This window comes from Entelurus aequoreus, linkage group LG05, assembly GCF_033978785.1.
Source record: "Entelurus aequoreus isolate RoL-2023_Sb linkage group LG05, RoL_Eaeq_v1.1, whole genome shotgun sequence".
NCBI classification, from domain to species: Eukaryota; Metazoa; Chordata; class Actinopteri; order Syngnathiformes; family Syngnathidae; genus Entelurus; species Entelurus aequoreus.
This window is the reverse complement of record NC_084735.1, coordinates 60,756,354-60,782,544: the sequence shown is the minus strand read 5'-3', so window position 1 is coordinate 60,782,544 and position 26,191 is coordinate 60,756,354. Positions and strand designations below refer to the sequence as shown.

At 37.7% G+C, this 26,191-nt stretch overlaps 1 protein-coding gene and 1 long non-coding RNA gene across 6 annotated transcripts in view; one reads left to right on the top strand and one right to left on the bottom strand.

Moving 5' to 3' along the window:
• The window catches only part of LOC133650831 (peripheral-type benzodiazepine receptor-associated protein 1), a 207,047-nt gene that overhangs the window by 9,875 nt on the left and 170,981 nt on the right, over positions 1–26,191 (bottom strand). For all 4 annotated transcript variants that reach the window (XM_062048513.1, XM_062048514.1, XM_062048512.1 and 1 more), the window contains 5 exons: positions 23,904–24,003; positions 21,644–21,780; positions 21,205–21,373; positions 4,200–4,315; positions 4,065–4,136 (listed from right to left, as the gene is read on the bottom strand). In XM_062048513.1, coding sequence (XP_061904497.1) covers positions 4,065–4,136; positions 4,200–4,315; positions 21,205–21,373; positions 21,644–21,780; positions 23,904–24,003 — 594 coding nt within the window. The remainder of the gene's footprint in view (positions 1–4,064; positions 4,137–4,199; positions 4,316–21,204; positions 21,374–21,643; positions 21,781–23,903; positions 24,004–26,191) is intronic.
• The window catches only part of LOC133650834 (uncharacterized), an 80,535-nt gene that overhangs the window by 12,943 nt on the left and 41,401 nt on the right, over positions 1–26,191 (top strand). The window contains exon 3 of one of the 2 annotated variants that reach the window (XR_009826319.1): positions 6,581–6,679. The exons of the other annotated variant lie outside the window; for it this stretch is intronic. This is a non-coding gene — a long non-coding RNA (uncharacterized LOC133650834). Of the gene's footprint in view, positions 1–6,580; positions 6,680–26,191 lie in introns of those variants that run through there. 2 annotated transcript variants of the gene reach the window in all.

Here is a 26,191-nt window from a genome sequence, read left to right as displayed (position 1 = left end):
GACGATGCAAGCGGTGCGAGCGAGGGGGAAAAAGCACACCAAAAGTCGTCAAAAGTGTGGGAGTATTTCAATAAACGGCCTAATAATGTTGTGTATGCACACTGTGTCGAGTGAAAATGGCCTATCATAGCAGCACAACGGCTATGAACGAACATTTGAAAAGAAAACGATCAACCACCAACTAGTCAATCGTCCGCGTGAGTATACGTTGTCATCATTACACAAAAACATGAATGTGTCATTTGTATCTGCTAGGGGTGTAACGGTACGTGTTTTGTATTGAACCGTTTCGGTACGGGGCTTTCGGTTCGGTACGGGGGTGTACCGAACGAGTTTCTAAGCTAAAGTCTTAACAAGCTGCTTTGCTCCTTCTGCCTCTGTCTCAGCACCCAGCATTGTCCCATCCACACAACCATCTGATTGGTACACACAAAGCGTTAACAGCCAATCAGCAGTGCGTATTCAGAGCGTTAGCAGCCAATCAGCAGTGCGTATTCAGAGCGCATGTAGTCAGCGCTTCAGCGTCGAGCAGATAGGTGTTTAGCAGGTGAGCATCAGGCACCGGACTCTCCCCAAATGATAATAAACACCTCCCAGTCAACTACTAGTAACATCACTACGAGCCCGTTGACCTTCTAGAAATATAAACTGCAGCTCAGCTCACTCGCAGTGAAGGCTAATTACAGTGAAGGTGAAGGCTAATTACCTCTCAGTTCCAGCCACATCGACCCCTTCTGAGCGCCTATTTTCAGCTGCTGGGAATATTGTAAACAAGAAAAGAACCAGCCTCACCCCAGAGCATGTAGACATGCTAACCTTTCTTCATTACAACTGTTAGTCACTCACTGGAATGAGTAGAATTAGTTATTGTGTACTGTGTTGGACTTGATGTTTATTTTGCACATTTTAAAAGCAATACTTAATGTTTACAGTGCTCCAGAATATTTAGATTGGCACTTTTTTGTGCTGGATGTTTATCTTTATTTTTGCACATTTTAGCAAATAAGCAATACTTTCACTTTTGTTGAAATGTTTACACTGTTGTTACAGAATATTTCGTTTTGCACTTTTTTGTATTGGATGTTTATCTTTATTTTTGCACATTTTAAAGCAAAATAAGCAATACTTTTACTTTTGAAATGCTTATACTATTGCAGAATATTAAAATTTGCACTGGATGTTTACTTTTATATTTGCACATTAAAAAGCAAATAAGCTACTTTTAATTTTGTTAAATGTTAAAAGTTTTAAATGTTTACATTGTTACAGAATATTTTGTCATGATGTTTTCAATGTTGTAGGCCAGTGGTCCCCAACCTTTTTGTAGCTGGGGACCGGTCAACGCTTGAAAATGTGTCCCCCCACGGACCGGGGGGGGGGGGGGCTTGGGGGATTTTTATTTTATTTTTTTCATAAAGAAATACAATCATGTGTGCTTACGGACTGTATCCCTGCAGACTGTATTCATCTATATTGATATATTGTATTTGTTATGTTAAATTAATTTAAAAAAAAAAAAATATATATATATATATATATTTTTTTTTTTTAAACTGGCCTACATTTATTTTTTCATCTTCATTTTAAATAAAAAAAAATAATCGTTAAAAGGAAAAATAATCTATAGATTAATCGAAAAAAATAATCTATAGATTAACCGATTAATCGAAAAAAAAAAATTAAAATCTATAGATTAATCAATAGAAAAATAATCGTTAGCTGCAGCCTTATTTTCTTGCAAGACTAAGTTGGTGAAGGTCTTCACAGATGTTTAGTGGTTTACGTGCAGTGGCTGTCCGTTTAGCAAAGGCATATGTTTAACTTAACTGTGGTACCTATGTTGACAACATTGACACAGGTAGACTGCCAGAGAAGCGTTCTCCTCTGCTTGTTGCAACGTAGCATTTATGCTAGTGGCGACATCTTCGAGTATGTGTTTCGCTTTAAGATGGTGTTTTAAAGCTGATGTGCGCTGATGATAAAAACATTTTAAATGTTGCAAAGTTTGTAAATGCAACGTTTGTTGCTGCAATACCAACAAGTTATCTTAGTCTTATCTACAGCTCTGTTTTCAAGCGAAATTGGTCGCATGTCATCGTAATACCAGACAGTGTAAAACAATGCACGTGTCTTCCTGGTTACGCCTTAACCTGGAAGTGAATAACACGTTAACGTAATGTGTATGTGTATATATATATTTATATATATATACATATATATATGTATGTATATATATACATATACATATATATACAATATATATATATATTAGGGTTGTGTCCGGTATACCGGTACTAATAAATTGAAAACGGTACTATAGTGCCTTTAAAAAATACCAGTATTTTTTTTCCTCAGCATGCTGACGTGCTGCGGTGATGTTGCTGAGCCAGGGAAGAGGAAGAATGGCAAAAAACTGCATTTCTACTGGTTAATAAAAAGGGTGTGTGAAGCGCAATATGTAGGTATTTGGGCTTCAAAACAGACTTTTTCCTGTGAAATTTCTGTGAAACATCCAAAAATCCCTGCGCATTGTTTACATTTTTCTGTCATGGTGCGCTACACTGTCAACGAGAAAGTGGAGCTGCTCTACCTGACAGTCGGTGGTTTGTGCGGCCATTAAATGCCACAAGAGACGAGGAAGGGGAGTATTCTTGCCAAGTGGTCCTTGCCACCAGCTGCCCCGGGCCAAATGTTGCATTCAGTTTGACTCAGCATGTCAACTATGTTGGAAATTGTTTTAAAGGCGAGTCGTGGTAAACATTTATTTCATTAGTTGGCATGATTTAAATTTTGTAATATGTTTTGGTGGAAAAATACATTTCACATGCGGGTCGATATGAAAAATACACAGTGACTTGACTCTTGTCCGCATAGTCATAAGATTGCAGCTTCGCACGCACAGGCCCGGTGGACGTCTGCTTTGTGTACGTGCATACCTCCGTGGACTACGTTCCATGTACATTCTTCCCGAGTATGTTTGGGCCTTGAGTCCAGTTTCCTTGTACTATGATGTGCGTGATTCCTCTTTTCCATGTGTTCCCAGCATTCAAAGTGTGCTGCACTTATCTACGACCAAGTAGATTTATGACCATTTGTTGTATGACACTGCACTAGTGCAATTGTATTTGCTTTATGGCTAACTGTGAGTCACTCTGGTTAGTGGGGCGGTATAGCTCGGTTGGTAGAGCGGCCGTGCCAGCAACTTGAGGGTTGCAGGTTCGATCCCCGCTTCCGCCATCCTAGTCACTGCCGTTGTGTCCTTGGGCAAGACACTTTACCCACCTGCTCCCAGTGCCACCCACACTGGTTTGAATGTAACTTAGATATTGGGTTTCACTATGTAAAGCGCTTTGAGTCACTTGAGAAAAAGCGCTATATAAATGTAATTCACTTCACTTCACTTATTCCAATTATGGGAGAAAACTTTCACAGCTGTTGGGAGGAGCAATGACATTATTGTTGAATTTAGCTATGCCAAACACGATACCTCTGCCGATTTTGAAATGCAGTGTAAAATCCCCAACTAGTATCTATTGCGACCACTCAAAGGAAATAGCATAAGTGGCCACTATAGACAGGTGGCCACTATATGTTGATGATTCGATGAGATGGTGAGAGTAGAGAGCTGCTGCTTGCTGATTGGTTAAACGTTTGAGAACAAAAAAGATTGCTCGTCGGTGTGGGAAATACGATGTGTATGCGAACGGATGTGTAGTACGTACAGCACCGCCCACCCCCGTGTGTGAAAGACTATTAGTTTTACGTAAACTGCAAGAAAGCGTCATTGTTAGTTGCTGTTATCAAATTATTTAACTTAAATATTATGGAAAAAAGCACACAACCAATCACATCCTTGCAAGTTTATCCTAAGAAGAGTAAACAATCAAATAATAACAACTAAGACTCAAATGTTGACATTAGTGTTCACTCTATGGAGAAAAATAAATTATCAAGAGATGCAAAATAGGGCTACTGGCTGCTTATGGTGGCTGCTATAGATACGGTTTCCACTTGCAAAGTTTTGACTGTATTTTAACTTTTGAAGTGTATGAAATTATACATACATAGAAGAAGCCATCTTCATCCATGTCGCCAATCACATTGATGACGTCTCCGGCACTGAAGGTCAACTCAACCTGAAAAAACAAAAGGCATCACGAACAAAAGAAAAATATGTCTATGTGTGTGCCCAAACTAACCTCTATATCAGTGTTGGGGGAGCTTTCTCGTGGATCGTAATCAAAAATTGCCACCATCTTGCGAGATCCTGGGACTGGCTTTCCCTTTGCACATGTAGCAGCTACCTGGCTTGGATCTGTCCATCAAACACATAAAGTTAAATATATATATATATATATATATATATATATATATATATATATATATATATATATATATATATAAATATATATATAAGTGGTAGGACAATTTTGCTTTCATAATCGGTATGCAAAATCTGTCCAAAACTACTTTTAGTGCAGTCAGACACACACACATGATCACTGACCACTGCAAGTAAAAATGAGGATTAAATAATGTGATGATTAAATGACACTGACTGCTTGACATTGACAATTAATGTGTCATCATCTTCACTAGTCAAGAGGGCCCACAAAGTGACAAACAATATTTAACTAGTATGGCAATTGATGGGCATTTCAATGGGCTTACATAATAATAATAATAATAATAATACCTGGGATTTATATAGCGCATTTCTAAGTACCCAAAGTCGCTTTACATTGTTTTTCTGAACCCATCAATCATTCACACCTGGTGGTGGTAAGTTACTTTCGTAGCCACAGCTGCCCTGGGGTAGACTGACGGAAGCGTGGCTGCAATTTGCATTGCATTCATCATTCATTTCACCAGTGTGAGCGGCACCGGGGGAAAAGGGTGAAGTGTCCTGCCCAAGGACACAACGGAAGCGATTTTTAGATGGTAAGAGGCGGGGAGCGAACCTGCAACCCTCAGGTTTCTGGCACGGTTGCTCTATCCACTACGCCACGCCGCCCCTAACATGTTTTACTCTGTACATCTTTTGGAGGGTTATCATTTGGAAATACACTTTACATTCCAATAATTAACTCAATTATTTATAGACAAATACATTTCTCTATGCACCTGCTCATTTCCCCTTCACTTTTCGAATTCAGAAACATGTAAATTATTTTAATTTACGTGTTTACAATTGAAATGCTTTTTGTTTGCAATCATGACACAGTCTCCATGTCAACATGTTAAGTTATTTGAATCCTTGAATTTCTAAAAAAAAAAGTTCATTAAATGTCATTGAATGCAGTTCCACATGGATCACAGACGATACAAACATGCAGGTGTCCACTGGAAATGGAAATGTGATTATGCAGAAAAGGAGAAAAAACAGAGATTAAAAGGGCCATATCCTCATCATTTCAGGGGCTTAAACGTTCATTTTAATAAAATAATCCATATATTTTAAGGTTGAGTACTGTATGTGGGGAACATCTGCATTACTTTTCCTTGGCTGAAACTCTCGGATCTGGCAGCCTCCTACTGCCTGTTGTGATTGGTCAGGGTCAAGTATGAGGGGCCGTTAAGGACATTATTCAGAATTACCTCTTACATACACTACTGAAATGTTCTCACATAAACAACTGAAATGTTTTTCTCTCACACACTACTGAAACACTCTCATACACACTACTGGAACACTGTTATACACACTACTGAAATGCTCTCACATAAACAACTGAAATGTTTTTCTCTCACACACACACTACTGAAACACTCTCATGCACACTACTGAAACACTCTTTTACACACTACTGAAACACTCTTATACACACTACTGAAATGCTCTTATAAACACTACTGAAACACTCTTATACACTACTGAAATGCTCTCACATAAACAACTGAAATGTTTTTCCCTCAGACACACTACTGAAACACTCTTATACACACTACTGAAATGCTCTTATACACACTACTGAAACACTCTTATACACACTACTGAAATGCTCTCACATAAACAACTGAAATGTTTTTCTCACACACACACTACTGAAACACTCTCATACACACTACTGAAACAGTTTTATACACTATTGAAATGCTCTTATACACACTACTGAAACACTCTCATACACACTACTGATATGCTCTCACATAAACAACTGAAATGTTTCTCTCTCTCCCACACTACTGAAACACTCACAAACACTACTGATTTTTTTTTCTCTCACGCCCACACATACAAATTTCAGTTGAATGTGAGAAAGGATTTCACTTGTATGTGTGAGAGCTTTTCACTAGTGTATGTAAGAACATTTGCCTTCCGGTTCTGGTCAGCAATGATGCCCGCCCCTTTTCAGCCAAGTATTTTTTTTTTAAGCCAAGTTGTTTGTGAACAAAATGTCTGCCTAACTGCTGACAAGTAGCTTAACCGAGGCAGGCGCTCTACTTCATAATTCGATGGCTTCAGCGGAGAATATAAGAACACTTTCAATGCATCAACGGTCGGGCTGCAGCCGTTCGTTGCACCTGCAGGCAGCGACACCTGAGCGGTCACACAGCGTTGCCTTTCTCTTCCTGACAGCCAAGCAGCTCCGGACAACTCGTTTCGGAGTGAGTGTGCACCGCAGCATTATCAAGCGCAACGTTTCAGCTCATGGACATGGGGAAAGAGGAGGAAAAGGTAATTAGACATTATTTATTTCTAAATTATTGTTTAATCCCACGATATGTAACGCAACATGGCATTGTCGTGAGCTACAAGGTTAGCCTTGTGTGCCTCCACTACAAACAAGCTAGCAACTAGTGATTCCGTGGGTCCTAAGAGTCTCAGATCTATTGCAAACTTGACGTTTGTCTTGGAGGAAGCCCAAAAAGTACATTGTCAAATCAGCTAGTAATGTTTGCAGCGTTGTTGCTATGGTAACATGTCGAAATGTGAGTCACATAGAAACACAGAAATCTTACATATTGAAAATAAATGGGCAACATACAAACTTCTACATACACCACATTTCTTGACGGATTTGAACGGTTCTTATTCTGCCTATTTTTGGGTCAACGTAACTTCATCCCTGTTTATCCGATTCAGGAATCGTTGTGATTTCTTCAACATTTTTCAAAAAATTCCCAGATTTGTCAAAACTCCCAGGTTTCTGGGAAAATGTTCCCATTGAAAATGAATGGGAACTTTTTTTAAACTTCCACAATTTCCAAATTTTTCAACAGAGTCAAACCATTCCAACATCCTGCAACTTCATAATACCAATGTTCCAGGTTTAAATTTTTTTTCAGGAATTCCCAGAATTTCTGGTTTTCCAAAGCCCTATTTGTTGTTTCCATTCAGTAAGTGTTTCATACAAACGGAAGTCTGCTTGCTCCCGCTGCTGCTACAGTTCGCCGTTCAAAGCTTCAAAGTCTTATCTTTCTATCTGTGTGATTCTAATTGTTTTACAGCTTTCTTTATTCCTTCTCCAACACATTTAGTAGTCTTATCAAACTTACAAAGCACCCACTCTGTTTCATCGCTTCACTTTCAGAGAGCTAGCTGCTAAATTAGCAAAGCTAAGCTAGTCCCACTCCAAGCGACTGCGCGCCGAAGACAGCAAGAACTCGACTAGGTGAAAGAAACAACGTGAGTATGGCTTCCTGTTCTTCAAGCACCTTTCTCATGGATAGGACACAGCCCTCTAGTAGAGGGCTGTGTCCGCCAGTAAGAGCAGAGTATTTTTGTAACTTTAAGACGCTGCGGACTAGTTTACTAGCATTAGCTGCAGCAGGCTGACTAGCCCAGTTTGTAGCAGCCCTAATCGGCCTACGAGCCACGGTGAACCGATTATGCGCACAGTACTTTTTTTCCGATTTAAAATTCCGTCCATCAATGCACATAGCCTTTTGAATGAACTTTGAGATATTTAAATGTTTTGTTTCCATTATTTTGGTCCGAAATTTCCCTCGAAAAAACTATTTTGCCGTCTTTCTTTGAATCTGACCCGATACATTCTTGGTAGTGGCGTCATGTCTGTAGCGCAGTCCAAGATCATTTCTTGATGCTGTCTGCTACTTAACATCAGCATAGCCATTAGAGACGTAATATTTGTAATTTGTGCCAATATTACAGCGTACATCAGTTAAAACAAGTTGTAAGGATCCGCAAATCCTAGTGTGACGACATACGTCAACCATATAAGTAATTCAGTTATCTGCGATAGAATGAAATAAGCGCCCCCCAGTGGCACATGGCGTATGACCAATAGTCACATTTGAGAGTAAGCATGGACACTTTGATTTTATACATAGTGTGAAAATACAAAAAAACTAACTACTTGAGAAAACAGTCTAATTTAGTGCATGGAAATGTAGTGAGGCTAACACCAGATGATTTTTATCGACTTCACGAGGCATCTGCTCTTAACTATAACTCGTCCCCTCAAAAGAGGTACAGGGTGTAAATCTCGCGCCAGGCCGTACCCATATCCGCAGCAGGTCTCCAAGGTGAACAGCCTCTGGCATGTTAGAAATAATATCCAATGAAAACCTTAACCCCTAATCCCTATAAATATAACACACCGCTATCTCTCCATCTGGCTGTTATCTATTGCCGCCCTGGTCCTATTCGAACTTTATCAGCAAATGTTTAGAGTTTAGTGCTGATGTAGTGACGCACGCAGATAATAACAGTTATAATGGGGAATTTTAATATCCATTATCCATCCAATATACCCAATATCATCAGAACCTCCGTGCGTGGCGCTCCAGACTATAATTGACAGCTGTGGTCTTACACGAATAATAAATTAACCCACACCTGCATACGATAGATCTCGTCCTTGTCCAGGGTGTCACCATCTACAAAGTTATGGTACTCCCGTACACTTAAGTAATGTCCGATCACTATCTTATAAAATGCTAAGTTCTGACTCATTGTCAACAAGTTACTAATAACCAGTGGTGGGCTGTGCGTTTCCCACCTAGGCCTGCAGTGATGTCTGACTTCAAAGATCACCTCTCAAAATACCGTAATAGATGTCACAACATGACCATTTCTAGAGAAATACTATACAGAAAGACATTTATGTCCTACTGGACATTGAAACACCTCAACAGGGTACAAAACTGGTTATTTTCTGGCGCATTTAAAAATCCATTAAAACGCATCAGCAATTAAAACATATCTTATGTGGTACTGTCAAAATTAAGATTGCAAAAAAACATATTAAAAGTGAAAAAATAAAATATCTGAACTCAAAATTTGTAGCAGCTATTCGACGCCGTATAAGCCAGTGGTACCGCTAGTCGTCGGCTTATTTGAGTGGAAATGGCGGCATCATCATCATCATCATCATCATCGAAAAGCTGAGCTAGCTTCCGGGGTTGGTCGGCATCGTCTCACAAGATGTAGTTTCTCTTTAAATATCCTTCTTGAAAATGGCCTTGCAAATATATATCTGCCACCTAATCAACGTATTGTTCTCCCTCTCTGCTATCCCGGCCTGGCTATGGCGCAACACTTCCCGCTTCCTGCTAAATTGAAACTTATGAATGGATACTCACTTTGGAATGACAAGTGAGTATCGCAGTCTCGTTAACATCAGGCTACTTAAATAGGCTACTGTCAACAACTTGTGATCTGATTGGCTATCGCAACCGTCTCTCAACTCTATGTGTTCTCAAATTCATCCGCTAACGGCGGATGAATTTGAACGAGTATCCAATCACAGGACGCGTAAATGTCACGTTCAACGTGAGGCCATCTAGAAGGCCTTACTGACAACAACTCGTGATTTGATTGGCTATCGCAACTGTATGTCCCCGTTTATTTAAAGTGCACGGACACCCGCATTCTTGATTCTGAAGGCCTCCGGCAGATTTCCTACAGCATGGCAACATAAGCTAGCTGAATTCTGATTGTATACAAACTAAAACTAAAAACAACAACACTGGAACGAGCATAATATGACATGAAGATAATATGAATACTTTTAGATATTGAGGGAAAGTAAATAAAAAAATAATTTTATCTTTTAATTATGATCACGATTTTTTGGTTATGTTAGGCCAGCAGAGAAGGCCTTGCTGGCCCTGACGGCACACCATATTAGCAGTGGTGTGCCGTCAGCCAATGCTTTAGCAGCCGTTACATTAATGCTGCTATAACTAAGACTCTTCCGAAATTATGTGGGCCTTATTGATAACCTCACTAACAACTTTTAACGTTGCCCTGTGCAACGCCATTGATAGTATAGCAAAGCTGAAGCTAAAAGAGGCCTTCAAAAGGCATACAGAAGAAACCAGAACTCTTGAAATAACATCTAGAAAGCTGTAACGTAAATGGCATCCGATGAAACTTAAGGTTTTCCATCAAGCATGAAGTGACAGTTGGATAATTTATCCAATCTCCTCCGCCCAAATAAAAACGATCCTAAATACTTGTTTAACACAACAAGGGACTTCTCCCAGTAGCTCCACCCACTTAGCTGATGTCTTTATGCAATTCTTTACTAGATTAAAGATAACGTGTCCCAGCTCCAACTGGGTTCTATTAACGCAGATACGAATGTACTGTATGTACGACGGATATTGCTCTCCAAAATAATGTATTTATTTTTGAAGAAACAACATTACAGGAACTCCTGCGACTCATAAATGGGAAAAAAACAAACATGATTAAATGGCAAATGTATGGTGCTTTTCTACCTTCAAGGTACTCAAAGCGCTTTGACACTATTTCCACATTCATACACTGATGCCGGGAACTGCCATGCAAGGAATTCACTCAGCACAGAGCAAATGTGTAGAACATTGCACATGATTGGCAACTGCACAAATCTTGATGCCAATTGCACAAGGCGCATGCGTAGGGACACTTTTGTTTTTGCTCCCATGTTTCATGAGTTGAACTCAATGATCTAAAACTTTTACTATATACACAAAAGACCTGAGCCTCTCAAATATTGTTAAGAAATCTGTCTAAATCTATGTTAGTGAGCACTTTGCTAATATAATCCATCCCACCTCACAGGTGTGGCATGTCAAGATGCTGATTAAACAGCAAGTGATATACGTCACTTCCTGTCAATGAGAAAGGACGCAAAAGAGAAAGGCTCCGCTCTTGCTACCGGAGTTTTTTGTTAAATCTGAAGATTTTGACCACTGATTTGCGATCACAGCCACAGGAGAGTACCCTGGCATCTTCAATCTGATTTTGGTCAGTTGAGAGGCACTGATACGCTGAAAGAAGGCGAGTTGGGAGAGCCGTTAGCCTCAAGCCATAGGCGCCTTGCCGCAGTTCAAAGCGGTTGCCTAGCAACCAAAAGCTACGGCGAGTTTACAGCTGTTTTAAGTGATCCCGACGTCGCAGAGTGATATAAGTTGACAGGCTGACACCTCAAATTGATCTCTGAACGGCGCAAGATACGAAATTGTTGGAAAAAACAAGTTAAAGTGCCGCAAGTCGCTAAAGAAGCAACTGCCGTTAAGACACAAGCAAAAGGCAGTGACGTCAGTGACTGCCGCGATGCGAAAAGGTAAAGGAAAGATTGAAATCCCGAAACCTTCGGGGTCAGCTGATAAAGAACACAACTGGGAACAAGATTTGAGGTTGGACACAGGACATGATGGGAATCAAGAAGTGATCCTACAAAAACTTGAAGAAATGAAAGAAGAAATGAAAGAAGAAACGAAAGAAATGAAAAAAGAAATGAAAGAAGAAATGAAAGAAATAAAAAAAGGAATGAAAGAAATGAAAGAAGAAATGAAAGAATTGAAAGAATATCTGAGAAAAGTAACAACAGAACACAAAAAAAGATGAGAAAAGTCTGCAGGAAAATATAGAAAATCTGCAATCTCAGAACAACAGAAGAAATAATGAAGCCACTGAAATGGGCAAACGAATGAAAACCCTTCAAGAAGACAACAACATGTTGAGGAATATCATAGACGAAATGGATCAGGACAAACGAATTAATGATATCATCGTGACAGGGCACCGAATTAAACCAAGATCCTATGCGAAAGCTGTGAATAATGAAGGTGAACCTGATGAAATGGATATGATCTCAGCAGAACAGCAAGTGGTCAACTTTCTGCAATCAAAGGAAATTGAAATTGACATTAATACCATCGAAACATGCATCCCACTGAACGGAAGAAACAACAACGCCACTCCAGTCGTGCTCGTGAAACTCGTAAACAGAAAATCTAAAATGGCATTGCTGAGACAGGGAAAGAAGCTGAAGGGAATAAATGTGTACATGAATGAGCATTTCACAAAACGCAATGCTGGAATCGCCAAGAAAGCACGCGACTTGAGAAAGCAGGGAAAAATCCAGGGAACTTGGAGCACCAACTGTAAAATCTACATCAAGCTGAATGGAGGTCCAGAAGCAAGAGTAATTGTTGTCCATGACATCAAGGACCTGGACAATTTTTAAAGTTTACACAGCTACTACAACAACGATGATAATGGACTCTGACAGAAAACAAACACCCAAATTCAGCATCGACACTACTATGTTCCAAGGGACGACTAAACAAGAGGACCTACATTCAGGATTACATCCACCTACACTTATTGAGATTATTGAAACAACATCAAAGATTGTTGAACAAGAAAATATGGAACTAAAAAATTTCTGCAACAAAGATTACAAAAACCAGGATTTGGCAAATGATATAGATCCAGATACAATTTTTTTCTCCCACATCAGTAATAATTTTTTTTATTATACAGATGATCAATATAATAGCAACATTACATGCGATAACAAATTGTCAATTATTCATTTTAATAGCAGAAGCTTGTATGCAAACTACAACAACATTAAGAACTTTTTGGAACACATCAACGAACCATTCAAAGTGATTGCTGTCACAGAAACATGGATTGATGATAAAAAAGGAATAGATTTTGATCTGGAAGGATATGAACTAAACTACATCAACAGAACCAACAAAAATGGAGGAGGAGTAGCTGTGTACGTGATGAAGAACCTGAACTACAAAGTGGTAAAAAACATGTCATTTGCTATAGATAATATCTTAGAATGTATAACCATTGAAATATGTCAGGAAAAAAGCAAAAACATTTTATACTTGACCTAAGTCAAGTATAGAAACATTTGAAGAATGGATCAAGGCTACTTACATGGATAATGGTCAAAGAATAATGTTCTTATGTGGTGACTTTAATATTGACTTATTGAACCCTAACAAGCAAAAGTCTATTGATGACTTCATTGATACAATGTACAGCATCAGTTTATATCCAAAAATCACAAAGCCAAGCAGAATCACAGCACACTGTGCCACGCTTATTGATAATATTTTTACCAATGGGTTTGACAATAACACTACAAGTGGTCTACTTATAACCGACGTTAGTGATCATCTGCCAGTTTTTACAATATATGACGGACACTACAAGAAGAACATGGAAGACAAAAGGACATTTCGAAGACTGTGCACAGAGAAGAGGATGACTGCTTTCAAAAGTGAGCTACAAAAGCAAGATTGGGACAATGTGTACAATGAAAAAGAGGTTGATGAAGCATATGAACATTTCTTAAACAAGTTCATAATACTTTATGACAAACATTGTCCATGGATACAACTCAGTAACAAGCAGAGAAAGAATAATCAACCATGGATGACAAAAGGATTAAAAAATGCTTGTAAGAAGAAGAATACACTATATAGAGAATTTATACCACACCATAGCACAAAGAACTATAGAGGCAGAAATTAAGTACAAAAAGTATAAAAACAAGTTAACAGATATACTACGATCATGTAGAAAAGAATATTACAGTGAATTATTGGACAGGAACAAAAATAATATGAGAGCAACATGGGGCATCCTCAATAGCATTATTAAAAATGGCACAAAGAGGGACTACCCTCAATACTTTTTAGACGGAAATAAAAAAAATGACAACATAAAGGAAGTAGTTGAAAGCTTCAATAATTATTTTGTAAATATTGGACCAAAATTGGAAGAAAGGATTCCAGACCCAGTTCCAATTGAGGAATATAATGATACCATAGAGCGAAATCCCAACTCCATGTTCCTCAGTAATGTGACACAGGAGGAAATAGTTACAATCGTGAAAAAATGTAAATCTAAGACTTCAACTGATTGTAATGGAATTGATATGGAAACGATAAAAAAGGTTATAGAAGAGATCTCAGGACCATTAATGTATATTAGTAATCTATCATTTCAAACAGGTACATTCCCAAACAAAATGAAAATAGCTAAAGTTGCACCAATTTATAAGACTGGAGATAAACATCAATTTACAAATTATAGACCTGTTTCTTTACTTCCACAATTTTCTAAAATCATTGAAAAACTGTTTAATAACAGATTAGAGAGTTTCATAAATAAAAATAGAATACTCTAAGAGAACCAATATGGATACAGAGCTAATGTCTCAACTTCAATGGCTTTATTTGAAATAACAGAGGAAATGACCAATGCAATAGACAGTAAAAAATGTGCAGCAGCAGTTTTTATGGATCTAACTAAAGCATTTGACACAATTAATCACAATATTTTAATCAAAAAACTAGAACGATATGGCATCAGAGGGTTAGTCTTAAACTGGATAAGAAGTTATCTAACGAACAGGAAACAATACGTGAAGCTAGGCGAACACATGTCTACAACGCTAAATATATCCTGTGGTGTACCTCAGGGATCAATACTAGGACCTAAATTATTCAATCTCTATATAAATGACATTTGTAAAGTTACAAAAGATTTAAAGTTAGTATTATTTGCGGATGATACAACAGCGTTTTGTTCAGGAGAGAACACACAGGAGATAATACAAATAATAACAGAAGAAATTAACAAATTAAAGAGATGGTTTGACAAAAATAGATTATCGTTGAATCTCAGCAAAACTAAAATAATGCTATTTGGTAACAGTAGTAGAGAAAGTCAAACACAAATACAAATAGACGGAATAGAAATTGAAAGAGTAAATGAAACCAAATTTCTAGGTATAATGATTGATGATAAATTGAACTGGAAATCTCACGTAAAAAATATACAACATAAAGTAGCAAGAAACACGTCAATAATGAATAAAGCAAAACATGTTCTAGACAAAAAATCACTTCATATTCTCTACTGCTCACTAGTGTTACCATATCTGAGCTACTGTGTAGAAATATGGGGAAATAATTACAAAAGTACACTTCATTCATTAACGGTGTTACAAAAAAGATCAGTTAGAATAACACATAATGTTGGATATAGAGAACATACAAATCCTTTATTTATTGAATCAAAGATACTGAAATTCCACGACATAGTGAATTTGCAAACAGCTAGAATTATGCACAAAGCAAACTATAACCTGCTACCCAAGAATATACAACAATTCTTCTCAACAAAAGAGGAGAAATATAATCTTAGAGAAAAATTAAATTTAAAACATTTGTACGCACGTACAACACTTAAGACCTTCAGTATATCAATATGTGGAATTAAATTATGGAATGGATTAAGCAAAGCAATCAAACAATGTACTAATATGATCCACTTCAAGAAACTCTTCAAACTTAAAGTGTTTACAAAGTACAAAGAAGAAGAACCATGACAAACATTCTCAATTTATTTCATCCATCCACTCATTCATCCTTAAAGTAATCTTACTTATCTCATCACATGAAATATGACTTACTTCACCAATTATTATTATTAAATTCTTACTATTATTTATTTATTTATTTTTATTGTGATTACCTATGGAGTTATTGTGAATAAATTGAGAACAGGAAGTGAATAACAAAGTTTCAGCAACTGTTATGTAAAGAAAAGGGGTAGGATTAAATAAGCTCTGCTTCTTCCTACTCCTTTTCGAACATGTTGAAAAGATAAACTGGAAATTGTGATGTATCATGTTGTATACTTGCATGTTCGAAATAAACTCAAACTCTAACTCTAACTCTAACAGCATGATTATTGCACAGGTGTGCCTTAGCCTTCCCACGATAAAAGGCCACTCTGAAATGTGCAGTTTTATCACACAGCACAATGCTACAGATGTTGCAAGTTTTGAGGGAGCGGGCAGTCGGCATGCTGACTGCAGGAATATCCATCAGAGCTGTTGCCCGTGAATTTAATGTTAATTTCTCCACCATAAGCAGCTTCCGAAGGCGTTTCAGAAAATTTGGCAGTACATCTAACCGGCCTCAAAACCGCAGACCACGTGAGACCACACCAGCCCAAAAACCTCCAACAGGTGCACCTCCATGATCGTGTGAGACCAGCCACCCGGACAGCTTCTGCAACAATTGGTTTGCATAACCAAATAATTTCTGCACAAACTGTCAGAAACCATGTGCGGGACGCTCATCTGCATGCTTGAGGAAAGGGGGTGATGAGCAGGCATATTTTATGGACAAAGAACGCAAGTGCCTTTTAGTGGTGGCATTTTGAATGCACAGAGATACTGTGACGATATCCTGAGACCCATTGTTGTTGTATTCGCTCGAGACCATCACCTCATGTTGCAGCATGACAATGCGCGACCCCATGTTGCAAGGGTCTGTACACAATTCCTGGAAGCTGAAAAAATTCCAGTTCTTGCATGGCCAGCATACTCACCGGACATGTCACACATTGAGCATGTTTGGGATGCTGTGGATCGACGTATACGACAGCGTGTTCCAGTTCCTGCCAATATCCAGCAACTTATCACAGCCATTGAAAAGGAGTGGACCAACATTCCACAGGGACTCCGAGCCAAATTTCTTTAACCCAATGCGGCCCCCCGAGTCAAAAAGTTTGGGGACCCCTGGTCTAAGGCCTCGCCCCAATGACCAGTGAGTGAGTGTCACTGAATCATCGTTCACCGACAAACGGTAATTCAGTGGAACCCATCATTCACTTCGTAGTTCGTTCACTCAGTATCTGTGATTCAGTGAGTCGTCATCAAGCATGTGCAGCGAGTGGTTCAGCTCGGGTAGAAAGTGGATAGGAGAGCCTTCCGTCCGAGTGCGGTTGATAAGGGCTATATATATATATATATATATATATATATATATATATATATATATATATATATATATATATATATATATATATATATATATATATATATAATCAAAAACAATAGAAAACACGTGTTGTACATAACTTCAAATATTTATTTCATGATTTACAAGTGCTCAACATGGCTGGGGGCAATCAACAGGCAGCAACATCAAGACGATATGAGAATTCCTCCCAAACGCGCCCCAGGGATGTTGAGGAGTCGCCATTTTCATTTTTTTTTCTTCCTAAAATTGAACGGCGCCGAAAGGATTACATGACCACAAAGGTGAAATTGTAACACAATAAAACTTGGATAACTCCTGTATCAAATGACCATTGATTCAGTCTATTACAATAATTTAGAACTGTATAACTGTGTGATGATTTGAGCATATCTTTTTGAATCACCCTGTGTATACATATATATTAGGGCTGTGAATCTTTGGGTGTCCCACGAGACGATTCAATATCGATTCTTGGGGTCACGATTCGATTAAAAATCTTTTTTTTTTTTCAATTTAACACAATTCTCGATTCAAAAACGATTTTTTTACCTATTCAAAACGATTCTCTATTCATTCAAAATAGGATTTCAGCAGGATCTACCCCAGTCTGCTGACATGCAAGCAGAGTAGTAGATTTTTGTAAAAAGCTTTTATATTTGTAAAGGACAATGTTTTATCAACTGATTGCAATCATGTAAATTTGTTTTAATTATTAAATGAACCAAAAATATTACTTATTTTATCTTTGTGAAAATATTGGACACAGTGTGTTGTCAAGCTTATGAGATGCGATGCAAGTGTAAGCCACTGTGACACTATTGTTCATTTTTATTTATTTTTATAAATTTTTAATGATAACGTCAATGAGGGATTTTTAATCACTGCTATGTTGAAATTGTAACTAATATTGATACTGTTGTTGATAATATTCATTTTTGTTTCACTACTTTTGGTTTGTTCTGTGTCGTGTTTGTGTCTCCTCTCAATTGCGCTGTTTATTGCAGTTCTGAGTGTTGCTGGGTCGGGTTTGGTTTTGGAATTGAATTGCATTGTTATGGTATTGCTGTGTATTGTTTTGTTGGATTGATTAATTAAAAAAATCAATAAATAAATAAAAATTACAAAAAAAAACGATTTTTTAAAAATAAGAATCGATTCTGAATCGCACAACGTGAGAATCGTGATTCGAATTCGAATCGATTTTTTCCCACACCCCTAATATATATATATATATATATATATATATATATATATATATATATATATATATATATATATATATATATATATATATATATATATATATCAGTGACGTGCAGTCAGGGGAGGCAGGTGAGGCGGGGCCTCACATGCCATCATGGAAAGAAAAAAAATGTAAAAAGAAAAAAAAATATTTAAATTGTTATATGTATCCAGTGATTATACTATAAAGTTATTTTCCATTTAACTTCACCAGTTTTAGATTTTTTTTTTTTCAAAATCGCTGAATTTTCACATTTGCCGTTCAAATACTGAGACGAGACTTGATGTGATCAGCAGCCAGTTGAGGCACGTCACTGAGTTGAGCCTCACCATGGATTGCGCAATGACTAGGCTAACTGCTGGCCTGCTGTGCAGTGAGACCGTATTGCTACATGAATTATATTATACATTTCCATAGTTTAGTTAGCTGAGGTATATAATGTATAGTGTATTTTGTCAACAACTCTATGTGTGAAACGTATTTCTTGTGCTGAGCAATCATAAAACGGCTGCGAAGACGCACTGGCTGAGGCTCGCAGTAATCCCGCCTCCTTGTGTCGGATAATGCACTCCCGCCGTAGAATGTACCCCCTGACGGGAGTGTTGTATCAACTAAAGCCCACACTTAAACTTTCCACGTGCAAGATTGAATCTATTTAAAAAAGTTATTTAATAAGAAGCCAAAAAGTGCAAAAACAATAATGTTCGTGTTGGAGGAGTTGTGAATGACTGCTGGGCCACAACATTAGGTACACCTGCAGACTGCAGCACGGATTTCATATTTCAGTCATTCACAACTCCTCCAACACGAACATTATTGTTTTTGGCTTCTTATTAAATAACTTTTTTAAATAGATTCAATCTTGCACGCGGACAGTTTAAGTGTGGGCTTTAGTTGATATAACACTCCCGTCAGGGGGTGCATTCTACGGCGGGGTGCATTATCCAGCACAACAGCGGCGCATGGACTTAATTTATAAGATAAGACCATAATAACGTTTTTTTTATTAAATGTGCTTTTTTGTGTACTACAGTTTGTATGTGTAAAGTTAAAGTTAAGTTAAAGTACCAATGATTGTCACACACACAGTAGGTGTAATGAAATGTGTCCTCTGCATTCGACCCATCACCTTGTTCACCCCCTGGGAGGTGAGGGGAGCAGTGGGCAGTGCCCGGGAATAATTTTTGGTGATTTAACCCCCAATTCCAACCCTTGATGCTGAGTGCCAAGCAGGGAAGAATGCTGGTATGAGCTTTTAAACACAACCCGTTAACTGCTGCCAATCAAATGGTGAAGAAGATACTCTTTAGGGTTCATATGTTTGTAAATCTGACTGTGATGAAGTCAGTGCCTCACCAGCCATGAACCTCACCGCACGTCACTGATATATATATATATATATATATATATATATATATATATATATATATATATATATATATATATATATATATATATATATATACCGTATTTTCCGGACTATAGAGCGCACAGGTATATTAGCCGCATCTACTCAATTTTAGGAGAAAAAAATATGTTTCCATATATTAGTCACACTGGACTAAAACACGCAGATATAAACGCTGTTATTACACAGAAAGATTTTGTAAATGTTTATTTACATAACTTAATTGTTTCCAACACGACAGTAAAACGGCTGATTAAAAAAAACCGAAGTCATCATAAGCAGACTCAATAACTACTGTGACGTCTTGATGAGTTCATTGCAGAATTTGTGAAACTGAAACAATACAAAAAGAATGCCGTCCTAAGTTATTAATACTAACACCGACACGTGTTAGTATATTAGCTGATGCTAAAAACGCTAGCATCATTACATTACATAGCACGTACAAATATGCATGAAAACACTCCTCCACACATCACACATGGGACGGTTTAGTAAGTAAAAACAGTTTTAGTTATAGTGTAAAACTTACAAACGTTGCCTATTGTGATGAAAGAAGTATCCAATACAAGTAGAAACGCTAATGGACGGCTTAAAGACTAAACAGCACTCCGGTTGAAAAAAAAACAACAACAAAAAAACCCTCCCGCTAAAAAGAATGGAGGAAACTGCAACACCTGCAGTGAGCAAACTTGTCCAAGAGATGGCGCCATTGCACAAACAATAAAACACCTTCTCATTGCTTATATTTAAACTCTTTTTCAAAAACTTTTTATTAACGCCTTAAGCGAAGAAAAATCCATTAACTAGCTGCACCGTCTTCTAAACCAGCGGGTTCAAAGTTTAGGAAAAAAGTAGCATGTAGCGGTTTGGGGACCTCTTGTCTATACAGATTAACTGTGCAGACAGTACAATTTAAAGCATTAGTGTCCAAAGTGCGCCTTTTATTTTATAAGAAAAATAGAGCAATAAGTCACAATGTAAAAAACAAACATGTTGATTGATACTAATATCTAATATTAACTAAAACAGTATTTGTCTTGAAACATAACTTTTTTTTCCTTCTTCCATATTTAGGAAAATATATAGAAAACATCAAAGTGAATAAGGTCTGCATCTTTTCAGCATGTGGCTTTTGGTGAACAAAGTTCAGACACTTCTGTGAGTGTTGCATGATTTAAAGAAGTGCTGGCATAGTTATCATTTACCTCAAAGATGATTTGCTGGAATCACTTCCATCCAAGTCAAACACTTGCACAACCTCCTTTTACAACTTAGTCCCTCTAACACTGTAACTGCTTACAATAACGATTAAAAACATTGACAGTCAACCGGCAAATTGATTGATATGTATTCCTAAATGTATTTTTCTGTATTTGAAAAATACAGAAAATAAATTTCACTTACCACTTGACAACATGAACAATAGTGATAACATGAATAATACATTTATATGTATTATTAAACAACAGCCAACATTCAAATAATCTCATGCATGATGTACCTATCTTCTCCATGGAGGCCTCTGTAGATAAGAACCCCTGCTGCAATATTTGCTGCCGTGTTTCCTCATCCTCTACCTGTATCTCAGACACCATGTTGCAAGGAACATATCCCAAACGACCACCAGACTCCCCTTGGTAGAACCCGTCTGAGTCTTTATCGCCATAAACCTGAACAGAAAAGAAAAAAACTATTTCTGCTCTACACTCTCAAGTTTGATTGATTTCACCAGACCATTAACAGATAATGAAAATGTTTTAGCTAAACACAACTTGTTTGCATGTAAGCATGCATATTTATTATCTTGTACATGTTAGATTGTGAACAGGAATTGGTGTTCATGTCAGCTTGATCTTTTTGCATCTGACATGCCATAAAGAAGATGTGACACGCTGAATTATGTGCTGTTGCAGTCATGTCCACACTGTGTGGGGACGTACTGTGATGATCTGTCCCTCTCTAAACAGCAACTCCTCCTCGGAAGCATCCGGGTTAGGTGACATGGTGGCAGGATCATAGGGGAAGAGGGCTACAAAGATGCGTGTATCTCCTTTCGTCTTTGGTGATTCGAAACAACCTGCACACAGTCATCATCAAACTTAATTGCATACTCCAAGGTCTAAATAGACATACAATTGCATGCAGTACATAAAAAATATACAATAAAAGGCATTATATAACATAATATTAAAAAGTGCTTATGCTTATTTAGTAAAAGGAAGAGCAGCAAGGAACATGTATTTCAAAAAGTACTTCTCCACATTCTATAAAAATCTCAAATACCAATGTTTCCAATAAGGGATTGGTATTTAATAGCACTACACCTACTGGGACCCCTATAGTCTACATATAAACTTAAACATCAGTTTTCTCAGGGTGGCCTGGAAGGTGTTTATCCCAAAATCACTAAAAACATTGCTGGCATTACTGCCTCTGGGCTTACTGAGACAGTCATTATATGCAACCCAGAGCTGTACGCTTAGCTTTTTCATTGCAGTATTTTTACATAATTAAAACATAAATTACAAAACCTTACCAACCCTGTAAGACAGATGGAGAGCAACGTGGCAACCCAAGAGCTGGCTAGCTTCAGGTGCTCTGCCGTAAATGTATCGATGCCACATGCTTTGTTATTAGCTAGTTGCCTTATGGCTTGGGAAATCTAATAGGGTCTGATCTGTAACACTTTCTCTATGTTGCCTGTACAATTGGGCTTACTTCTGACACACTTGAACAGAGCAGCATAGTGCTGCCTTCACAGTTCAGTAATATTTTCTCCACCAGATACACCCATAATGTTGCATGGCAATGCTGCTTTAACCCTATTTATATTTTTTACTTCTTTCCAGAAGCCTGTGACATTGCTGTCAAGCAGTTTTTCACGCCATAGAGTTAGCTCTCAAGGCTTGCTCATGCTTGCCAACAAGCCAGCTAATTGTTCTGTGGAGTTCACTGTAGTAGGTGAAACTGTCCGCAGGTAAAAGCACCTGACTAGATAGTAATAAATTACACATTTACAAAGATTACATCATTATTAATAGACTGTTTTGCCACTGGATATAAGTACTAATTAAAATACTAATACTAAATGTAACTGTTATTTATCTGTTAAAAATAACATTTGTTTGGCATTGTTTTTTAACAAACCTGTTCACTGATGTTCACCACTGCAGCATACTGTAGACATACGAGTAATGCATAGTTTGCAAAGATCACTGCAAACGGTTTTTAGAGTTCGCCTTTCCCCCAATGTGCCGCTATGAACAGAGCTTGCTTAGCCCCGACGTGTCCTCAAAAGAGGTAATCAAGCTAAACCGCTGATCCTAAGCTGCATGAGCTGTTTGACAAACACACACTTGCTCATGAACTGCAACACTCTGGAAGAAAAGCAAACATTTTGACCCAATCTCTGGTCTAGATCTGACAATGTTCATATACAAACATAGTCTGTTTTCTTACTTTGTTTCCTACATCACCTCACTGATTAAATACAAAGTAATATTTAATGACCTGCAGCACAGTTTACAAAATTGCAGGAGTAAAGCACGATGCCAGTACTACCAAAGACTTTATCTACAGTACACGTCTATCGTATTGGACAAAGTGAGACAAATTTAAAGAGCTGTAGTGGGACATAAGCTGCTCTGAAGAGAGCTGTTCTCTATCTCATTATGGAGAATCAGGCCATCAGGAGCAATAATCATGGGGGAACACACTTTCACATCCTTGCTGATTAATAATAGATACATAGCATGTCCGTAGTCCCTTCTTCTATCTATATGCATTTGTTTTGGTGTGTGCTCCAGTGTGTGTCCAAAAACCCCATTTAGGAATACACAAACTGCTTCATTATCAAAAATATGCAGGGTAGGGATGGAAGAAGAGAAGGCTCCGGCATCACTACACGTTTTTTGGCTAATCAATGTTACTATTTTAATATCCGTCACTTCCTCCTGTCATGACAAGCCACTTTAAATTAATCCGGTTCTCAGCTTAACGGGCTATCTCCCACTTCTCCACCAGTGCTGACCCCCTCCCTTGCCACATATTGTGCTAATCTGACTACCAGCATGTGGGAGAGAAGCAGAAGCTTCCTGACAGAAAACATGGATCTGTCAGCATCACTTTAACATTTATAACGCTTGGTTGAGTTAGGAATGTAACATTTAGAGTAAGTAGCAATACGAAATAGTCTCTGACCTTTGAGCTGCTTGCCTTCCAAAACAACTGGTTTAGATGTATGCTCGGAATCATGCACCCACGATGGAACTGCCTCACATCTTGATAGCTGATGGGGCTCCTGTACAATAATCACAAAAAGACAATGAGAAAATCATCTGACACTGGATTATAATCAGTACTTGAGCAGGAAAGCACAATGAGGGAATTAGTGGGGAACCAAAATCGGAAACTAGTTTACGCTCTAAGCCGCTACATAACAGGAAATATTACTTCTTGCTAGACATGTTAATATTTATCTATGACTAGCAGAGGTGGGACCAAGTCATTGCTTTGCAAGTCACAAGTAAGTCTCAAGTCTTTGCCCTCAAGTCTCGAGTCAAGTCCCGAGTCAAGACAGGCAAGTCCCGAGTCAAGTCCAAAGTCAAGACTGGAAAGTCTCAAGTCAAGTCACAAGTCCTGCATTTTGAGTTTCGAGTCCTTTCAAGTCCTTTTAACCACAGACTAATATTTTTACACAGATTGTGTATGCTTTTAAACCGCTGTATTTATTTATTAAAACAAGTGCATTTGAAATAGCAGGAAAAAAATAGTACTGACATTGCAATTCATAATAGCACTATTAACCAGTCATTTTAATAGTTTAAACAATTTTAAACATTTAACTCATTCCTTTACAGAATAAACACATTTGCAAAAACAAGTGCAACTGTACTTATTTGTACAAAAGTGTTAACATTGTATTTCCATGGCATATTGCATTGTAACTAGTTCCACAGCAGTTTCTATTCTGTTCTTACCTTATCTCATTGATCTCATCTCATACTGTATGTGTGTTTATGTGTGCGTACACATGAAAAACATAACAAATACATGAACATAACAATGAACAGAGTTGTACTTTTTAGATGTCAGGGCCCTATGCAATATGTACACATATTCTTAATATAGTATACATTTTAACTGACCTTTATTTGACTATGTTTGTCTTTTTGTAGGTGGCTAAAATATGCGGTGCTGCTGACCGCCGTCTAACGTTATGTTACTGTGTGTGATACATTGACTAACGTAACGTTATGTTTGGTACCTCATGCAACCCTGCTTAAAAAAATCACTTGACAAAAAGTATGAATAAGGTAAGCACACTGCGGTGGACGCAACATATTGCTGTGTTTGAAATGATGTTATAACCATAGAGATCTTATAAGTAGACGCAGTATTGGTTGCTGTGACGCGAGCAAATTGCATCTTGAAGTGGTGATGAGGAGCCGGCGAGCAGCCTAAACTGACAGTTGACAGGTAGGAAACAAAGATGCCGGGCTGGTGTTCAGCGTTTTCCTGCTCAAATGAGCGGACTGTTGAAAATAGGAATCGGGGGATTACTTTTCACAAGTAAGATTTAACATTAGTGTACTATTGGTTGTATTTTATGAAAATAACATCACCACAGAGTTGAGAAGGAGCAAAGATCTTCAATATTTGTATGTGAAAATCACAAATAAATCTTCTGGGGGAGGATGACACCCCTACAGGGGTTTGGTTTACAAACTTTCAGCCCCACCTAAAACAAAATTCACAAGCCGCCACTGATTATAATGCATTCTCATTTTAGGCAAAATATAAGACAATACTTTCTTAACAGTATAATTGTAACCAGGAATAAGTCTTCAAGTAACAATATTCAAATACTAACATTGTTGGGTAAGACAGCATTTAGTTTTATTCTGAATCCAGTGAAACAGATTGGTGGTTTTAGCTGATATAAAGAGTTTCAGGTGTTTATATAAGTTTAAGTATTTGGCAGATGCTTTTATCCAAAGCGACATACATAAAAAATACATATATAACAATCACTGTAAACATTATCATTTAAGGGAAGAATGTAATACAAAATATCAATACAAAGTGTCAAGACAGAATAAACTCTCTGCTGCTGCAGCAACAGAGATACGGTCTATAAGATATATAGATATCTAATGTATTCATACATTGTTTATGTAGGATATACGCATGTATATATAACGTAATCATATTGTTTCTTCAACTTAAAAATAGCTGACCGTTTTTTTCCCCCTTCTCTGGGCTTATATTCCCAGTTTTGATCTCGGACGTCTGGTCACTTATAGCATATAAGAATATTATATTACTGTTAAGCAAACTATGAATAATAAAACATGTGTCCGTTATCATAGCTACACGTATGACAAAAAATCGCGTGAAAATGAGTGGTATTCAGTGAGGTAAAATGAATTAAATGCGCTGACAGTTCATTGCTCCTGCCAAATGAATTGCACTGAGTGGAGCGGATC